Source organism: Hylobates moloch, unplaced genomic scaffold, assembly GCF_009828535.3.
Source record: "Hylobates moloch isolate HMO894 unplaced genomic scaffold, HMol_V3 SCAFFOLD_3, whole genome shotgun sequence".
In the NCBI taxonomy this organism is placed as follows: Eukaryota; Metazoa; Chordata; class Mammalia; order Primates; family Hylobatidae; genus Hylobates; species Hylobates moloch.
The window spans coordinates 166,512,846-166,532,587 of NW_026652278.1; the positions used below are offsets into that span (position 1 = coordinate 166,512,846).

General features: G+C 33.7%; 1 protein-coding gene across 1 annotated transcript in view; it reads left to right on the forward strand.

Moving 5' to 3' along the window:
• The first annotated feature begins 11,162 nt into the window (after window positions 1-11,162).
• LOC116480396 (uncharacterized) overlaps window positions 11,163-19,742 on the forward strand; it is a 29,622-nt gene continuing 21,042 nt past the window's right edge. The window contains exons 1-2 of the mRNA XM_032172372.1: window positions 11,163-11,306; window positions 16,988-17,091. Coding sequence (XP_032028263.1) covers window positions 11,251-11,306; window positions 16,988-17,091 — 160 coding nt within the window. The 5' untranslated portion in view covers window positions 11,163-11,250. The remainder of the gene's footprint in view (window positions 11,307-16,987; window positions 17,092-19,742) is intronic.

Genomic DNA, 19,742 nt, shown 5'->3' on the forward strand with positions numbered 1-19,742 from the left:
AGCAATATAAATGAGTAAATGAATCAAGTAAACAATAATTCTATTTTGCCTTCCACATGATTAATCAATTTATGATTTTTACTTTTGAAAATTTTGTTTTATTTGCTCTCATAATTTCTAGAAGAAAGCAAATTATGAGTGTTTACCTTTTCCAAAAGTCTACCAAAAGGACTTTGTAATAAGATGATATTTATTCCTGGTAGACATCAAGCATGTAATCATTAGTTTAAGAAGAGCATTGAGAATCCTTTGCCTAAAAGACCTGTTGCATCTATATTTATTTCCTTCTTTTCTTTCTCCCTTTCTCTCTTCATCCCTCCTCCTTTCTTTCACTACTGCTTGCCTTTCTTTTCCTTCCCTTCTTTTCCCACATTGCATTCCTTCCCCCGCTTTTCATATGGTTGTACTCATACTCTCCTTACAGTCTGGGCATCACAGGTAGAAAATCAAATGGATTTGAAGAAACAAATAGATCTGAACCCATGTTCCTGAGGTACTACACTCTATCAAGAATAAACAAATAATGGGATCAGGCATTCAAACTGGTGTTCCCATCACACTTTGTATGTTTATATTGCAAGTCTAACCCTTTTCATTCTAATAATATACTATCAATATTTGCCTATCTTTCCTATTAGAAGGTAATATCTGGAGTTTTTTCACTCACATTAGTATTTTTATTACTTAGCATGATACCTACTTGACCAAGCAGATTAATCACTGCTTAATTTTATCAGCAATATGGATGAATAAAAGAATCAATAAATAACCATTTTGCCTTCAGACAGAGAAGGAGTCAATGAGTATATTCAGAGAAGACCAGCCATAGAATTCGTAATTGTTCTTTCTAGGACTCATGGTTAGATAAACATATAGGGCCCTGCAAGCTTGCTGAAATAAAAAAAGCATATTGAGAAGATTTGCTCCAGGAAACCGCTTTGTCTAATTGATACATTGGTTTCCTTAGGGTCAGCATAAAATTAGTCCTTTAATTTGTTATGGACTGTGATGATTAGAAATGTTCACTCTTTGTGGGTCCTTCTTCTGATGTAATTACTAGAGTCTTGAGTTCCTTAAAAAAAAAAAATCAATGATCCTTAAATAAATCTTGAGCAACGTTCAGATGATTATTTTCTGCTTCCATCATCTTTCTTGCCTTTCCTAATACCTTTTCCCTAAATAAAGCCTTTCCCTAACACAACTTTTATCCAACTGGCTTTTAAGCAATTGAATTTTAGCTCTACTGTCAGGGCATATTCAGCTGCAACTTTGATGCAATAGTCTCTTCAGTGACTAGTAATGAAACTGTATAGTAGCATCAATGAATACTGAATAAAAATTTTATCAATTTTCTCCCAGTTTACATTGATGGGGGAACACAGATAAAATGGTGATGAGTCAAAATGTGAGAATTGCTATGTGTTAAAATTAATTCACAAAAATTTATATGTTTGTTGTCAAATGATATAAATATATTCAGTCTCCCTTAGCTATTTCTCTTGATTGTCTTCTTTTCCACCTGATATTTTTCTGGTACATATTTATTACTTTTCAATTAAAAGTGCTGTAAATCTTCAAGATAAAAGTGTAATACGCATCTTCCTTCTGTTCTTATGTGAGAATTTATGGAAAATAATGAGCATGAATTGGTGTGGCTGATTAATCTTTTATATCCCTGCAGTTATGTAATTTCATAATAATAAAAACCTTGAAATATATATATATTTTTTGCTTTCATGAGGCGTTAATCACCAATTGCCCTGGCTTTACGCATGCCCTCCCCTCCACCCCCCAACACCTGCCACTCACACACACGGATTTCCTCTGTAGATCTATCGACTCCATTCTGCTATCCTTGAGTCTTCTAAATCTTTATAAATTCTGGCTAGAGATGGTCTCAACATAGGAGTTCACATGTTTTTTGCTCATATCATTTTTCTTTTCATTTTCGCATAAATTGTTAGAAATGTATTGGTTAAAAATTTTAAGTGCCCTTAATTTCTTTAAAAAAACTAGTATTTTTTTCTGATGAAAAATAAATTTGTACCTTCTTCCTTGAAATATGGCATACAAAATAATTAACATGGGCCTAGCTGAGGACCAAACCATGAAGTAAAAGTGAAAGAATTAGCTCATAGACCTACAAAATTCAGAATTGAATTAGTTGTAATATAAATCTAGTAAATCTAATCTATAGATTTTAATGCATCCTAGATATTTGTATTTAATGTATATATTATTAAGGAAATTGTTTTTACCAGCATTGCACGTGTACCATTTTACATGCTGTGTTTCACAAGAAATATTGCTCAGCCTCCCCACTCACTTTGTGTGTTAATATTCTCTAAAGAGCCCAGTTGCACTATCCAACTGAAAAATCACTTTAATCTGTCTGTCTAGTAGTGAAGACGAGGATAATTTCACTCTAGAGGACTCTTTCCACTTGACTAATAGATGGAGTCTCAGATCTCAACCCGCGCTTTGAAGAAGCATTCTTAGGAACCCATGCCAACTGGACGACTGATGGGGTACTTCACTATTTTGTGGCAGGAAAATAAGAGTATGAACATCCCCCAACCATAATGTGTCTACTGAATGAAAATCCACAGAGCGAGATTATACGAGGGCAGCAGTTTTCCCTTTCTGTTGTGCACAGAAAGTAAACTGGAGCATGCTTAAGTGTGGACTCTAAAACCAGATACTCTAGGCTTGCTTTCTTCAAAGTAAAGTATTTTTCCCTCATCTTTACATTATCATTACATAAAATTAAGGCCAATTACAGAGATTAAAAGAGTGAGAGTGGAGAAAGTATACAAATGCAAACATTTCTACTTTAAGGATTCATGATATAAGTAAAATTATAGCCTACGTTTTCAAATATCAATGCCAGCCCATTCAATACTTCTGAGTTTAATTTTTTGATGTAGCACTTACTGCTGTGCAATTTTAATATATTAACCCATTCTCCAGTTTATTGTCTGCCTTTCCCCACTGGAAATGTTGGCCCACATGGACAGGAAATTGGTCTGTTTTGTTCATTTCTCTATGCACGGTAACTAAAAGAGCACCTGTACTTCATGGGAACTCGATAAACATTTGCTGAATTCAGCCAGGGACTCAGCCTCAGAATGGTCATTGGAACAAGAGGAGTTTGAGTATGGGAGCTCAGGAGGACAGTTTACAAAGATCTCCATTCTCCTCCTCACAGAGCTTCATCATCTGCCATAAATATTCTAAGTGCCCAGATCTTTAGAAGTATTTGTAACGAACGATGTTTACAGTAAGATAGATATTTTTCAAAGAAAGACAAAAAATCCGATATTATTAGAAACGTCATGCCTCGGGCCCTCATGTTGTGTAGTTTGTCATGAACTCTGTAACTGTGTTCATCTTTGCTTCTCATAGTGTACACACGTACATTCATTGTGCATATTGTTTTATGGAGAATTCATGCTTGGAAACATTTCCAGGAATTTTGGAGACATTGTAAGAAATCAAGTTCTTTATGCTGCAGGGTCTCCTTTTACACCAAACAAATTATAAGGTAATGTTAACTTAGTATATTTAGGAAGAAAGAATAATGCTGAAATTTGCTGTTGTACTTCTAAGATGTTCAATTTCAGGATACAGTAGCATGAATTGAGTATCAATTAATGATACAAGGCAATTTAAGAGCATATCTTAATGCTTAATCTTGGAATGTTTGTTTTAATATTATATGCTGAGGAAGCAATACTGAAGTGCTATAAGCTTCATTTGTATTTAGCATAAAAATTTTAAACTAATTAAACTAAAGGTGTCCAATAGGTTTTTTTTCTGTCTTTGTGTAGTTTAATATATATTGATGTTAAAACATAATTATATTCACTTCTGCCTAGTGAAGTAACACCGCTTGTGGAAAATATTTCTGAGAGATAAGAAATACCCTTTTATAACATTTTCATATGCTCACCAAATCATTCTAATAGTTTGGCAAAATCAACAGACATTTATTTCCCACTGGCACTGGCTATACTGAATGTTTACCAAATTCATTTCATTTTTAATGCGTTTATTGTGGCCTTGCTGTTTAAGTGCCAGAAAGTGCCAGAGGGTAAAGCTATGCAGTAGGTTGAATAGTGTCTGACTCTGTCCAAAGACTCAGTTAGGAGAGTTTAGTCAGGGAGAATTTTTGTCCTAGATTAGTTGTTAATGTCCATCTAAAACCATAGAGTAATTGCACATTTTAAAATTTACTTTGCTATAAGGCACTTGGTTTAAATTGGGAGTTCTGCCTTTATATTTCTAACAATGAAGTAACAAAAAAAAAATCCAGATATCACCTGGCTTAAACCTACATTTAGGTTGAATTGAAATAATCTAAGACAGATGGCGATCTGTGTTATTTTGGTAGAGTTACTTCTTTGGCTTTAATTTTCACTGGCAGGTGAATTCAAAATTCAATCACAATAAATTTATTAATTTTAGATGTATTTTAAATAGAATGAATCCCACTATTATCTCCTAGCATTATAATTTATGTTTTATGTTCATTATCATGGTTTATACATTTGGGCAAATCTCAATTTTCTGAATCTTAGTTCCATCTTTTATAAAAAGATGATGGAGGTCTGTTGGGGAAGCTTAAGCATCAAAGTTGTGGATATAATAATAAACCAGACATATGCTTAATTATGCTTATTTTTATTTACAGAAATTGAAAGAATTTTGAACCAACACTCAAAAATCATGAGATTTTAGGTCAAAATATGAATTCCCAGGTTCGTCTGCAAAATTGGAAAAGCTAAGGATTAGAAGGCAACATTCTCACACGGTAATAATCTAGAGCCAATCATTGGCTGCTTGCTAGTTGGTTCTATGACTTACTCTTCCCTCCTCTCTCTGATACTGAAATTAAAGAAAATTTCTAAAAACTACTTTAAAGTTCATATGGAACCAAAAAAGAGCCTGCATTGCCAAGTCAATCCTAAGCCAAAAGAACAAAGCTGGAGGCATCATGCTACCTGACTTCAAACTATACTACAAGGCTACAGTAACCAAAACAGCATGGTACTGGTACCAAAACAGACATATAGACCAATGGAACAGAACAGAACCCTCAGAAATAATGCCGCATATCTACAACTATCTGATCTTTGACAAACCTGACAAAAACAAGAAATGGGGAAAGGATTCCCTATTTAATAAATGGCGCTGGGAAAACTGGCTAGCCATGTGTAGAAAGCTGAAATTGGATCCCTTCCTTACACCTTATACAAAAATTAATTCAAGATGGATTAAAGACTTAAATGTTAGACCTAAAACCATAAAGACCCTAGAAGAGAACCTAGGCAATACCATTCAGGACATAGGCATGGGCAAGGACTTCATGTCTAAAACATCAAAAGCAATGGCTACAAAAGCCAAAATTGACAAATGGGATCTAATTAAACTCAAGAGCTTCTGCACAGAAAAAGAAACTACCATCAGAGTGAACAGGCAATCTACAGAATGGGAGAAAATTTTTGCAATCTACTCATCTGACAAAGGGCTGATATCCAGATTCTACAATGAACTCAAACAAATTTACAAGAAAAAAACAACCCCATCAACAAATGGGCAAAGGATATGAGTGGACACTTCTCAAAAGAAGACATTTATGCAGCCAACAGACACATGAAAAAATGCTCATCATCACTGGCCATCAGAAAAATGCAAATCAAAACCACAATGAGATACCATCTCACACCAGTTAGTTAGAATGGCGATCATTAAAAAGTCAGGAAACAGGTGCTGGAGAGGATGTGCAGAAATAGGAACACCTTTACACTGTTGGTGGGACTGTAAACTAGTTCAATCATTGTGGAAGTCAGTGTGGTGATTCCTCAGGGATCTAGAACTAGAAATACCATTTGACCCAGCCATCCCATTACTGAGTATATACCCAAAGGATTATAAATCATGCTGCTATAAAGACACGTGCACATGTATGTTTATTGTGGCACTATTCACAATAGCAAAGACTTGGAACCAACCCAAACGTCCAACAATGATAGACTGGATTAAGCAAATGTGGCACATATACACCATGGAATACTATGCAGCCATAAACAATGATGAGTTCATGTCCTTTGTAGGGACATGGATGAAGCTGGAAACCATCATTCTCAGCAAACTATCGCAAGGACAAAAAACCAAACACCGCATGTTCTCACTCATAGGTGGCAATTGAACGATGAGAACACATGGACACAGGAAGGGGAACATCACACACCAGGGCCTGTTGTGAGGTTGGGGCAGGGGGGAGGGACAGTATTAGGAGATATACCTAATGTAAATGACGAGTTAATGGGTACAGCACACCAACATGGTACATGTATACATATGTAACAAACCTGCACTTTGTGCACATGTACCCTAAAACTTAAAGTATAATAAAAAAAATCATTTTTTCAACAAATGGTGCTGGAACAACTGAACACCCACAAGCAAAAAATAAAAAGATTCTAAAGACAGACCTTACACTTTCACAAAAATCAACTCAAAATGGATTACAGACATATATGCAAAATGCAAAACTACAAAACTCCTAAAAGACAACATAGGAGAAACTGAAGGTAACTTTGGCAATGACCTTTCTTTAAGTCACATTTTATCACAGTTTATTTGTAGAAGCAATTAGAAATCCAAATACTGAAAAATGCTTTGCTATACATAAAAATTTCTTTTTTAAATTACAAGGTGATGCCTGTGCATGGATAAGGCAATATTTTTCTTACAATTTCTAGATATGAAGATAACTGGATTAAAACTATTAAGAATGGAATATTGGTTTCTTTCAGGCATTATTGGTTAAATTAGTGAAATTCAAAGTGGAAAAATATGCTAGATATCTGTTAAAATGGTCATTTCAGCTATGGTAGCTAATTACTCTTTTAGTAGGCATTTTAAGAGTCTTTCATAATGTATAGAAATTGAATGGCTATTAAATCATTTATTCATTTTTTTTAAAAAAAGAAAATTTCTTTTGTCATTGTGCTTGAAATTTTTTTCAAGTAGATAATATTTTTCTGTGTATCTCTAACAGTAAGCTTATAAAAGTTAAACCAAGAAGGATAAGCGTTCATGGAAAGTTAGAAGACCATATTATTTAGTAGAACTTAATAATATTCTTACCTGTTTAATATGCAAACATAGTGTATCTCTGTAAAAAGACTGCAATTTAAAGCACCAATTCAAAACGAACCACAGTAATGGAGATGAACTACATGAAAAAAGATATATCGTGAAAAACTTAATGAACTCAAAGGAAAAGGCTAACATTTCAGGAGGGTTTATTTTTAAATGCAAATAAGCACAAGCACTGCTGTTCTGAAAAGCAATTATATCACAAATGAATAATGAATTATCATACATCAATACTTTTTTAAATGGTAATTTTTAGAGCTGTTCTTATTAAATGAAGAAAAATTGCACATAGAAAACTAAGACATGGCAAATACAAGGGTAAGTGAAATAACTGTTGCCCAGAAATTTGGAAACATGGATGAATACACCAAGTTCATATTAAATTAAAAAAAAAGAAGTAACTGATTTTTACTCTTTTTATTCTCTGCTGATGTCTTACATATTTATGATACATCATCAATGGAATTATGATGTCTCAAGATACTTGTGAACATGAGGTGTATGACCAAGATAAATTCATAAAGTGATTTTGTGTGTGTGTGCACATGCGTGTGTTGTATAATTGCCGGAATGTTTAACTTAAAATTGACAAGATTAATGACGAAAGACAATGTTTTGAAGAAGTTCGGTTAATTTTGGACTTAATACGATACTTAAATCCTATTTGGAAACGTTTAGCAATGACAGAATAGCTACTCTCATTCAGCTCATCATTCACCATGAATTACTTTACTTAAGAAGTTAAGCTGGAAATCATGCTGGTGTCAATGGTTAAGCCAGCCATTTGTGTACATTCCCATAGCATCAGTGATCATCTTCTGAACTCTCTGGAAGAAGGATGATTTGTCACTTGATATTGAACAGATTCTTTGAAATGTAAAATGCAGTAAGTTTATTTCATCTAAGATAAAAAATTAATCTTAGCTCACAAGTGAAGACGGAATCAATGATAGTCTTTTCATCATCTAAATGCCTTATAGAGTGCCATGTAGAATACAAGTAGTAACTGGAAAGTAGGACTTGCTTACCTGATTTCTAGTGAAATTATGCCTTTGGGAAGCTCCTTTGTCAAGGATTAACCTGGCAAATACTTCTTGGCAGAAATCACCCTGTGGAGCTTAACAGGATTGCATGAATGACATGTCTAATATTGTGGAGTTAAGAAATAAAATGTTAAGAAAAGTCTCAGGATTAAAACTTTCTGACAATGACCTCACACTGTTAAATCACATAATATGACTAGGTAAGTCAAGAGCCAGAATCAGAAGATACTTTACACTGGCACAGTCCAATTCCAAAAATTAAATGTAACTTTTAATTAACTTGAATGTAAATGTAGCTTTGTGACAATTTTTTTTCCAGTTATAAACAATAAAAGTAAGCAATGCTGCTAGTTAAGAGATTGAAAACAGACTTCTGTATACTGTGACAGCACACCATAATGCAATGCATACGACCTGGCATCTTCTTGTAGAACATGTCAGGTTTATTTTTCCAAATCAAAGAAATTAACAATGTTGGAAGATATTTCTATTTTCATTTTTTTGAGTTTTCAATTTCAACTTTTAAATATCACCGCATGTTCTCACTCATAGGTGGGAATTGAACAATGAGAACTCATGGACACAGGAAGGGGAACATCACACTCTGGGGACTGTTGTGGGGTGGGGGGAGGGGGGAGGCACAGCATTAGGAGATATACCTAATGCTAAATGACGAGTTAATGGGTGCAGCACACCAACATGGCACATGGACACATATGTAACAAACCTGCACATTGTGCACATGTGCCCTAAAACCTAAAGTATAATAGTAAAAAAGAAAAGCTGTCAGTGAAAAAAAAAAATATCTCCAATAACATACTTATCCTTGTTGCAATATACTTATATTTCAGGACTAATAGTTCATACATCTTTCTGATAGTGGACAATTTTTACAGCACATCAATTTCATTCATTTATATTACGTGCTTTATCCATTAACCCAATATTTGTCTTTAGCTATAAAGATGTCTGAGTCAATATCTCTTAGGCTAATGACGAGAAAAATTTGGAGAAAATCTAACTCATCCTAAACATAAGATGTCTATCCTGTATTTTAAAGTCATCAGAAATGGGCTTTTATGGTGCTGTCAGAAGCTTATTAATTTTGATGTTCAAATGTGTTTTTATATGTGCATTTTGAATATGTACATATATATGTATATCATATATCTTAGCTCGTTGAACATCTGTATCTTTAATCATTTATGCTCCATTGAAATGATATAGATATGATACTGTTGTACGCTATGCTAAAACCATAGACTAAGAAAAACGTATATAAAAGACAAAGGCCTTTCCAGAAAATATCCTAGTCAAATAAGACATCAACTTTCCACTAAAATTGTCATTTACTAGGTCAGGTTGTGTATATTTATTTGGAAGAAGACACGGCCATGTGGAAAGAAAGGTTATGAAGTTCTATTTCTTATAATTATTTAAAAGAGTCTGAGATTATATTTCTCATATGTAGAAATGATTTAATATTCACTTAGACTTTTCTCAATGTATGGAACACATTTGAATATAACATTCATTTAATTAAACTATTTATTTAGAGTTTCCTTGAATGACTTTCTCTACAACCTGACTTCAACAGATAATTGACAATTCTGCACATCCTTTTATAAAATTGACTCGTAAACACAATTAATTAGTAAGCTTTAAAAAACTCCCACATCTCAAGGATGTTTTATAAAAAGGCAAAGTTAATGATTTCAAATCTTAATTTATATTAAATCAAACTATTCCCACCATGTGCAGAAATAACTATCTTGCTTTAAAAATTGGAGAAACAAAATATAGCCACTCAATAACCACTGCATCACTAACCTTTATGGTATATGACCTATTGTGCCATTTAGAGTCATGATCCCTTCTTTCATTCTTAGATAATATATCCATCGCTCATATATGTAGAAGGAACTATTTAGAGGCAAATGCTATTCAAGTACTGTTCTATAGAAATAGGTACAATGTCAGGGTATTTGGAAGTGAACTGATGATGCATTGCACTAGCATATAGAGACATTCTTCCCATAAAACTTGTAACATTATAGTTCAGGGACTATTTAACCTTAAATACAAATCATTTTTATTGTCCCAATAAAACTCGCGACACTTTATTCTTTACATTTCTCTTCAGCACTGTGTACCAACTACATTATTATTTTGTCAGGGTGGAAAGAAAAGACATGTTAAGTCTAATCCATGTGCAAACACATCTGAAGAACTATTTAGAAATGTACACATCTCCATCAAATATAGAACATGAAGACTCAAAATTTGTCACTGATGACAGAATATTTATGAAATAAAATGATCTTCCAGACTTTCCTTTATTTTCAGAATTACATAGAGTTTTCTGCTTTCTTTTTACATGCTATCAGTGATGTGCTTTCAAATAATTCTAATAAAACAATTCTGCAACATTGAATAGGGAAAATGCCAGAATAAAACTTACCGCTGCCAATGTGTTTATTTTTCATACTGTATATTTGTTATTATTTATTTCTAAGTTTATCTGGCAGAACTCATCAGAAAAAACATAAAGTCAATTTATTTCTAAATTTTAAAAATCTTTTTTGATAGGGATTTAAGTTCATTTACATTAGAGTGTATCTTCTGAGGAAATTGGTTCTTCATCTTTTGCTAGTTTGTTTTGTCTTGCAATCATGTTTCTTATTGTTTTCTTTTTTACAGTTTGCCAAAGACAAAATTTCCAAGGGGCATAGTATAGGGAAAAGGGGAAAGAAAAAGAAATACAATAAAACTAAATTAAGTGCTTTAAATTCCAGTGGGAAAATAAAAATGATTTGTGTTAAAGGTTAAATAGTCCCTAAACCGTAATGCTACAAGTGTTATAGGAATGACGTTTCTATATCCTTGTGCAATGCATCATCAACCTACAGCCAAATACCACTGACACTGTATTTTTTTTTTTTATCTCTACAGAACATTTGGATACCACTTACCTCTGAGACAGTTCTTTTGGAAATTATAAATATATTTCTTTCCAGGGATCAAAAGAGTCCACATCAACATGAAAGATGAAGTGTTGAATCTGAATTCACAGCTGTTTTATGCAATCTGGAAAGAGTACGGGATTTCTCATTTTAGTTCAGTTCTCAAAGCTTTGTAGATAGAGGCCTGAAATGATATATTTGAATTTTTAAAAATATTCTTGTCTGGCTGTGTAAATGATTGCAATCAATCAGATTTTCTTTGTTCAAGAAAAAAACATGAAATTACAATATGAATATTTTGCACATGTAATTTTAGTTATACAGTGGGCAATGACTGACAGCTTAACAATGTCCCACTGTGGCAAGAGTAATGCGTTATTTTGGGAAAAACATTTTTACTTAAGAAAAGTTAACTTTCAATAAGTTGATTTTAAAAGTCTCCTTGGAAATTAATTTTGAAGGTCACAAAAGTATATCTGGAGTCTATTATTTTACAATTTTATAAACTAATTTTAAAAAATGTATTAAGACCTTACCTGTTACAAAAACAGAAATCTGCAGCAAAAATAAAATGATCTATTTCATGGTTGTTTATAATATACAAACATTTCAGAGAAGTATCATTGCCCATTTCAAAAGTGTTACATTAATTACAAAACAAATTTTAAATATTGGAAAAATTACAAAAATAAATTCCAATGGCAGGACAGATTATTATAATCAAATGGATGCATTTTTTGCCATTTTGAAAGAAAAGCTGTGTTCACTGGACGTTTTATAATTACACTGTTTCAACAAATCAAAACTAAATATATTGTGATTTTGCTTGAAGATTCCAAAATGAGTTCAATTTTAAAGTGTAAATATACAATATTTAATATAATTTCCCCCTTTGAGTTGGAGATTTTACTGTAAAATTTGTTTTATCCATAAAACAAATGTAGTATAAATATTATTGTAATCAAATATTATACAGAGTTTGAGAGTGATGGCCACAAAATGGTAAAATAGAAGATCTCCTGCCATCACTCCTTTCAAAAGAGTACAACAGGAAACTATTCAAACCAAAATTCAAAGAAGTAGTGGAGAAATCCCTGGGTCTATGTGATATTTAAACTTTATCTTATACCCAATAGGAAGCTATTTACAGGTTTTAAGCCAATGATTATGTCTGTGTTTTAAAGGTATTATATTCTAGATGCTTCACGGAATTAAATAATTTATACTTTATAAATTTATAGTATATAACTGATTAAAAACAAGCTTGGAAACATAAACTCAAGTTAGAAAATACGGGTTTGACATAAAAGCTTAAATGTGTTTCGTGTGTTTGCTTGTTTGTTTCTAACACAAGTTTAACCTACATGTGAGTCACCTTTGGACTGGTGAGTCTAGAGTTTGAAACACACAATCCGGGTACATACATTTAGAGAAGGTCAGTCCACAAATGATGCTTAATGATCCTTGGGTGATGATCACTTTATCTCTAAAGAGAAAGTGCATGGAAAGAAAGGTCCACACATACTCTGAAAAACTTAAAAATGGTCACATAAAAGGAACAAGACTAAGACTCACATATTCTCTACCTTGAAAGGGACAGAAATAGCCATCTACATAGGAATAAATCATGTTTCTTATAATTATTTAAGGAGTCCAAGGATAGAAATGATTTGCCAGGTAACCATTTAGTGTTTGCTGAATTTATAATGTGTGAAATGGACACAGAAGCCTGAGCTGTAGGGGAAAACCTGGAGAGTGAGAATAAAGGGTCTCAAGAAGCAGTGGTTGACTTGGTCAATGTTGAAAGGTCAGGAAAGTGAGAACTACAATTGGTCATTTGGATTTGGCTACATAGTCACTAGTGACTTCTGTAAAGAGCAGTTTCAGTGGAGTGTGGGGATAGGAGACCTACTGAAAATGCATCAGAGAATGAATAGGAGGTAGGGGAAGGGAAATAGCCTGTGTGGGAACAAACAACACAAACAAAAATGTTTTCAGCAACCGCCCTTGTTTGATCCTTCACCCTTGCGAATTAAAACCCAAAGGAGAAGGTCTTATGTCAATCAAAGGAAATTATGAATGACTCAAAGTCAGGAGTTCTAGCAAACACATTATTTAAGTGGCAGGATCGTGATGTAAAATGGTCCCAACAGGTTGGAAAGATACAAATATAGGTTAGCTTTTTTTCATGTCAGTTTTCCAAATTCACCAATGACGCTCCCTGCTATTATTTTTGGTATATCAAGGATTCTAAATAAAAATATTCAAAAATGTATCTTCACAATTCTTGGTCTTCTGAACTCTGATAATTTATCTTTATTCCACTTAACATACTTTCATAGTGTCAACAATAGTAATAGTGGTTGCCAGTTCTAGATTTCTACTATTTACCAACAATAATCCAATTAGTTTATTAATTTAATCCTCATGGCATAAATTGAGGTTTAGATCATTAGTGCAGATACGAAATGGCTTAAGCAATTTATTTAATTGTTTTTACTTATAATTAAGTTATTTAATTGTTTTTACCTAGAATGTTTCACTTCTAAAACCCACAAATTCTTCAATTTGGATCAATTCTCAATACTGCTTCTTCATATGCCAGGCCGCTGAGTACAACAGAGAAAATCACACAGCTGGCTAGATGAATATCTAATTTATCCTATATATACTACAATGCATTCTCAGAAATTTCATCTGGGTTTCTTTTTCTGGTCACTTTCTCATTTCTGCTCTGCCATGACTCAAAAACTTCTCTGTTCAAACATCTTACCCAATATCCATTATAATCTTCATTGTCAGCAACCTCATATCCTATTTTAAAGAGATATTTGAGGCCAGAAGATTTAAACTTGCTTTAATACCTATCTTTATAAACAAATGTATTTTTTTTCCCACATTCATTTTTCTCTTCTTTGTTCCAGGCTCAAAGAGAAAATGGCCCCATTCAGAGTTGAAGGTTATTCTTTCTGTAATTTCCATCTGAAATATACTTCTTTAGATCCATTCTTCACTGAGAAACAATTTGTGCTTCAAAGCCCTGCTTACATTTTCCTTTTGTGAAATAGTCTCTGACACAGGATTTTCTGCACGCTCCCCAAACACAGTCAGTAATTTTTCTACAATGCTAATGCTGTACCTATACACACATTCATCTTACTTATCATTGCATAGTTTATGAGGTGGGTGGCAAACATGGTTGAATATTAGGAAAAAAAGTTTCCCAACCCCCTTTGCCACATACTGTGATTCTATAGGACTGAGTCAGGACTTAGAAATTGATGACTCATAAATACTGCTATGTGATGATAATGATCATCCTGGGTTGGAAACCACTGAATCATAGGCCTCAGGTCAGGGAAACAGCTTTAATTTCAGCTCCGAAACTTAATAGAAGAATGGTTTTCCACAAACTTCTCAAATATCTGACTCCCAGCAATAAATCTTTTCTCTGTTTTCAAACAATGTTGGGATTTCTACCACGTCTTCCCATTTCTATCAGTAGCCCCAGCCATCATCATCTCTCTCATCTGGCCTAATGCAACCCCCTGACTCATCTCTGACTCACACTTGCTTCCTCTATTATATTTTCTCCATCTAGAACTGAGAGACTCCTTTATGGAAAAGTAATATAATGCCACTTCTCTCCTTAAAAATCTTCCAGGGACTTCCTTTGACATGCAGAATATAATTCAAATTCTTCACAACAGCCTATATGACTGTATAACTTGCTGTTATGAATTTCCCTTTTCCAATTCCTGTTATTCCTTTGATTTCTCCTACTTCCTTCTCACTTGTTTATTTCAACTCAGCCATGTTGGGCTCCTTAATGTTCCTTAGCTACACTAGGCATGCTCAGGCCTCAGAGTCCTTGGATTTCATATTGTTTCTGTGTAGACTGTTTCCCTGCAGATATTCATATGACTCTCTTCTTCCCTTTATTCAGATTTCTTATCAAAATCACCTCCTCTGAGAAGTATTCCTGGCAAAAGAGTATGCACACATTGTATTCACTCTTATCACCACAAATCACTTTTTAATTTTTTTAAAAAATTTGTTTTTGTCAATTTCCCTGACAAGACAAGAAAACACTGTTGAATTGAAGAGGCCAGAGAATTCTGGGCAAGGGATGCATGAATGGTTCTTGTTGGTGGATGAGGAAACATTGGGGAAGAGATAGCAAGTGATTATATTCCATCCTGACCAATAGGGGCACTCGCAGCGGTGCTGAGCCCTTAGCAGCCAAAAGCCCAGAAATAGGATCTGATTTCTTAGTGCCTGTGGAAGGCATCAAACCAGGAAAAGTGATGCAATCTTCTCAGCAAGGAGACTGCAGTATTTGTTCTTCCCTAATTTTATTTGCAAAATGTTCAATCACAGTTTTACTTCTGTGAGAACAACTCTTACTGGGACTAACACAAACAAAACTTTTTTCTTATTTTACTTTTTTTAGATGGAGTCTTGCTCTTTCACCCATGGCACACTCTTAACTCACTGCAACCTCCACCTCCTGGGTTCAAGCAATTCTCATACCTCAGTCTCCAGCGTAGCTGGGATTACAGGTTTCCGCCACCACGCCTTTTTTCTATATTTAAATTTTTTTCTGTATAGTCTGGTTTCTATATTAACAAGCACTGTAATTAGATGGGACAAAATTTGTTTAGTGTGATCTGGCCATAGTTAACTGGTGATATTATGGTGAAAATCTGTATCATATTTTTCCAATTCCATTTCTAGTCTCTAAAACCATTTCTTCCTCACATACTGTGTTTTCAAGACAGAAGTTAAGTGTTTTTGAGTCTGGTTCCGGGAAGCCTAAAATAACATACCAATTATTTTGATTAAAGAAAAAGGCCATGGGTCATTTTCCTCATTAGATTATGTCAGTTATGGTATTGCTTGACGTCTATATTTTCTCCCAAATAAAAATGGGCTCTATATAATTTTATTTTAGTGTTGAATGGAAAAAGTGTGATCTAGTAGCCTTGTTATTAGTTTTCCTTTGTAAAATGTCTCAGTTAATTAGAATTGTATCCATTTATAAATATTTCATTGCAAATTTATTAAATAAGCTTTAAGCCTTGTCACAGAGGTGAATGGTGATTGTCTAATTTAAGCCTGAATTTTGTCTGTAACACTGCCTTTGTCTGGTGACACAATTTTGTATGAGCTTAATGAAAGTGGGTTTAGCTTATTCTATTGTCCTTTTGTTGCATTGCCATGACAATGTTTCATACAGAACTATATTCTCTTTTACTTCACTCTTTACCACTTTATTATCTGTTCTACCTTTAAATGACTTCTGCATTAATTTACACAGTAATCCATTGTGCACTGGTGTATGCCACCAAAAAACTAAAAGCATCTAAAAATATGATTACTGTGTATTCATTAGTCATTCACTCGCTTTCAGTGTAGATGATTTAGGTGAGGTTCATAAGAACTGGAAGACTAACCAGCTGTTTCAAAAAAAGTCTATAATAAGTGTGCCAAGAGACATTACCCTCATAGAAATAAACCCATGAATGTTTGATGTCCCTCCAGTTTGCTCCTGTACTTTAGCACACATCATAATGCACGTTTTTCAAGTTTTATTAAAGTGAGCATTTTTCTATTCATTCAAAATATCATTCAGCATAGTGATTATAGGAAAACCATTTGGAGAAGGCAAATGATTCTGAGATTCTTTCTAGTCCTGGCTACAACTGACTTTAATAGGACCTTATTAAAGTCAGTTTAACTCAAAGGGTCTCAGTTAAGTATTCTTTTTATTTTTTTATTTTTATTTTTTTTTAATATTTTTTTTTAATACAGGGTCAAGCTGGAGTGCAGTGGCACAATCCTGGCTCATTGCAACCTCTGCCTCCTGGGCTCAAGGCATCCTTCCACCTCAGCCTCCCAAGTAGCTGGGGCTACAGGTATAAGCCACCACATCTGGCTAACTTTTGTCTTTTTAGTAGAGAAAGGGTTTTTCCATATTGCCCACGGCATTCTTGAACTCCGGAGCTCAAGCAATCCACCCACCTCGGCTTCCCAAAATGCTAGGATTACAGGTGTGAGCCACCATGCCTGGCCAGTATTCATTTTTTTTTATGGGGTAGTGAGGGGTCAGTTTTCTGACCCATGAAAGCCGATATTGAGAGTTTAAACATTTTTTAATTTAATATAAAGTTTTATATAAGATCGCGTTTTGTTAGTAACTTAATTGCTCCTTGAATGCTGTAGATCAAAATTTTAAAGACCATTAAGATACAACTTTATATACACCATGTGCCTCATTAGATGATTTGGCCAATGACAGCCCACCTATACAACAATGATCCCATAAGATTATAATACTATATGTTTTCTGTACCTTTTCTATGTTTAGATACATAAGTACTTACCACTGTGTTACAGTTGCCTACAGGATTCAGTAGAGTTCATGCTGTATAGGCTTGTAGCCTAGAAGCAATAAGCTATACCATATAGCCTAGTTGTGTAGTAGGCTATACCATCTAGGTTTGTGTAAGTACGTTCTATGATGTTCCCACATTGACAAAATCTCCTAACAAGGCATTTTTCAGAATATATCTCCATAATGAAGAGACATGACTTTTTTTTGTACCACTGTATTCTTATTCAAAGAAAAAATATGCACATTACATACAACTTTAAACTTATTCACACTCACGTTAGCAATCAAGAATGCAGGAATGTACAGTACATGCACTAACTGTGCCTTGACCATTTGCTGACCTGATACATGACTTAATATATTTGATCTCACTTGAGGAAATCGAGTTTGGAAAAGAAAATGTGCATTTAACGTAAGTAAAATTATATTGAATATTTCTTCCTAGTTTAATTTTTCAATAAAACAGGATCTCTTAAAATTATTTGTCATTAAACATTGAGCTATTTTTCTTTTATTAGAAATTACCTATCAAAATAGTGGCTGTCTGTTTTGATTAAAAGTGGATTGGTATAATGATATACTATTGGATCTGTACCCTTTCTATTCTGTTTTTTCTTCTAATTTATAGAGTAATCACGACTATGATATCAGGAATAAAAATGTCCTCAAGAACAGGTGCCTAATTGGGAGAAAACTCGACACTTCCCATTTCCATTTTAGAAGTTAAAAAAATCTACACGTTAAGTTATTTTTATAGTTAAGAAGTTTAAGTTGTTTAAAATACCACAAAGTATAAAACATGATCTGAATATTGTTAAAAGGTCATGCAAATTAGAACCATGCTTATTCAATTTGAATCAAAGTATATTTAAGCCATTTTTCATAAAATTATTGAGATTATTATTTAATAACCTAAATCATTTTTATAAAGTGATAATAAAACAGATTATCCTAAGAGATTGTTTTTGTTATGGCTGATGCATTGTGCCAGGAAGGACTAGTGTCATTTATAGTGACATTCAAGTAATCTGAGGGTGATAGATGCTTGACTCTGCTAAATTTATGCTAGGATTAGCACCATTTACCTGCTTTTAGTGTGTTAAATACTCAATGAAATATGTATGTATGAAAGTAATTCAGTGTTTTTCAAATTTCATGACACTTTTAACAAAGCTGTTAAATTAACAGCTTTATGGGGTTATAATTGATATACAAAGAACTGCACATATTCAATATGTACAATTTGATGAGTCTGAACATACACAAACACCCATCATATCATCACCACAATCAAGGTAATCAACATATCCAGCACATTTTAATAGTACCATAAAGAATTCTCCGCCTTTTAAAAGTCCCGGTAGTCTCAGTGAAACAAAATCTCTTGATTTTCAACATTCCTCTAATTTATCAGTTCTTTCCAACTGGGATTTACCAAGCGATGTCATTTTGTGTTGAATTACCATGAGTTTTTAAAAGATGCTAAATGAAATAAAGTATGTTAGAATTTGATTGCCAATCAAGGTTTTGATATGCGATCTGAATTTTTAGACCAGTGGTTCTAAAGTTGGTGAGGGAGAGGGGCAGTTGTACTGTGTGGGAGACACTTGGCAATGTCTGGCAATAGTTTAGTTGTCACAATTGCAGACTGGTGCCAGAATCTAGTATGTAAAGGCCAGGGATACTGCTACATGCCCTACAAGGCACAGGGCAGTCTTGTAGTATCTGGCTCACAATGTCAACAGTGCTGAGGTACAGAAACACTGATTTAGATTAATCATTGTACACAGAAGTATAGAGTGAGCAAAATGTGTTGTTTGCCTTTTGAAATTTGGAGAAAAAAAACAAAGCTCTATCCAACCATTCTACATTTCTGACATCTGTGTTATATATGATTGGAAATTCTCTTTCTTCTAAATACCCATTGTGTGCTTCAATGACTGCCGGGATACGAGCCACTTGTTCCTACAGTAATTGTCACAGGATAGCTGCCAGATGGTAATACTGAGAAGGACAACATGAAAAAAAATTGTGTTCTTTTTTTCTCATTTCATTCTATCTTCATAGGCTAAATAAGTTGGTCTAATGTTTGTTCTACCCTACTTTAAGCAGAAGACATAATTCCTTCATGCAAATGGCGCCTAAATGGTAAACAGACATGTCATGTGAGAT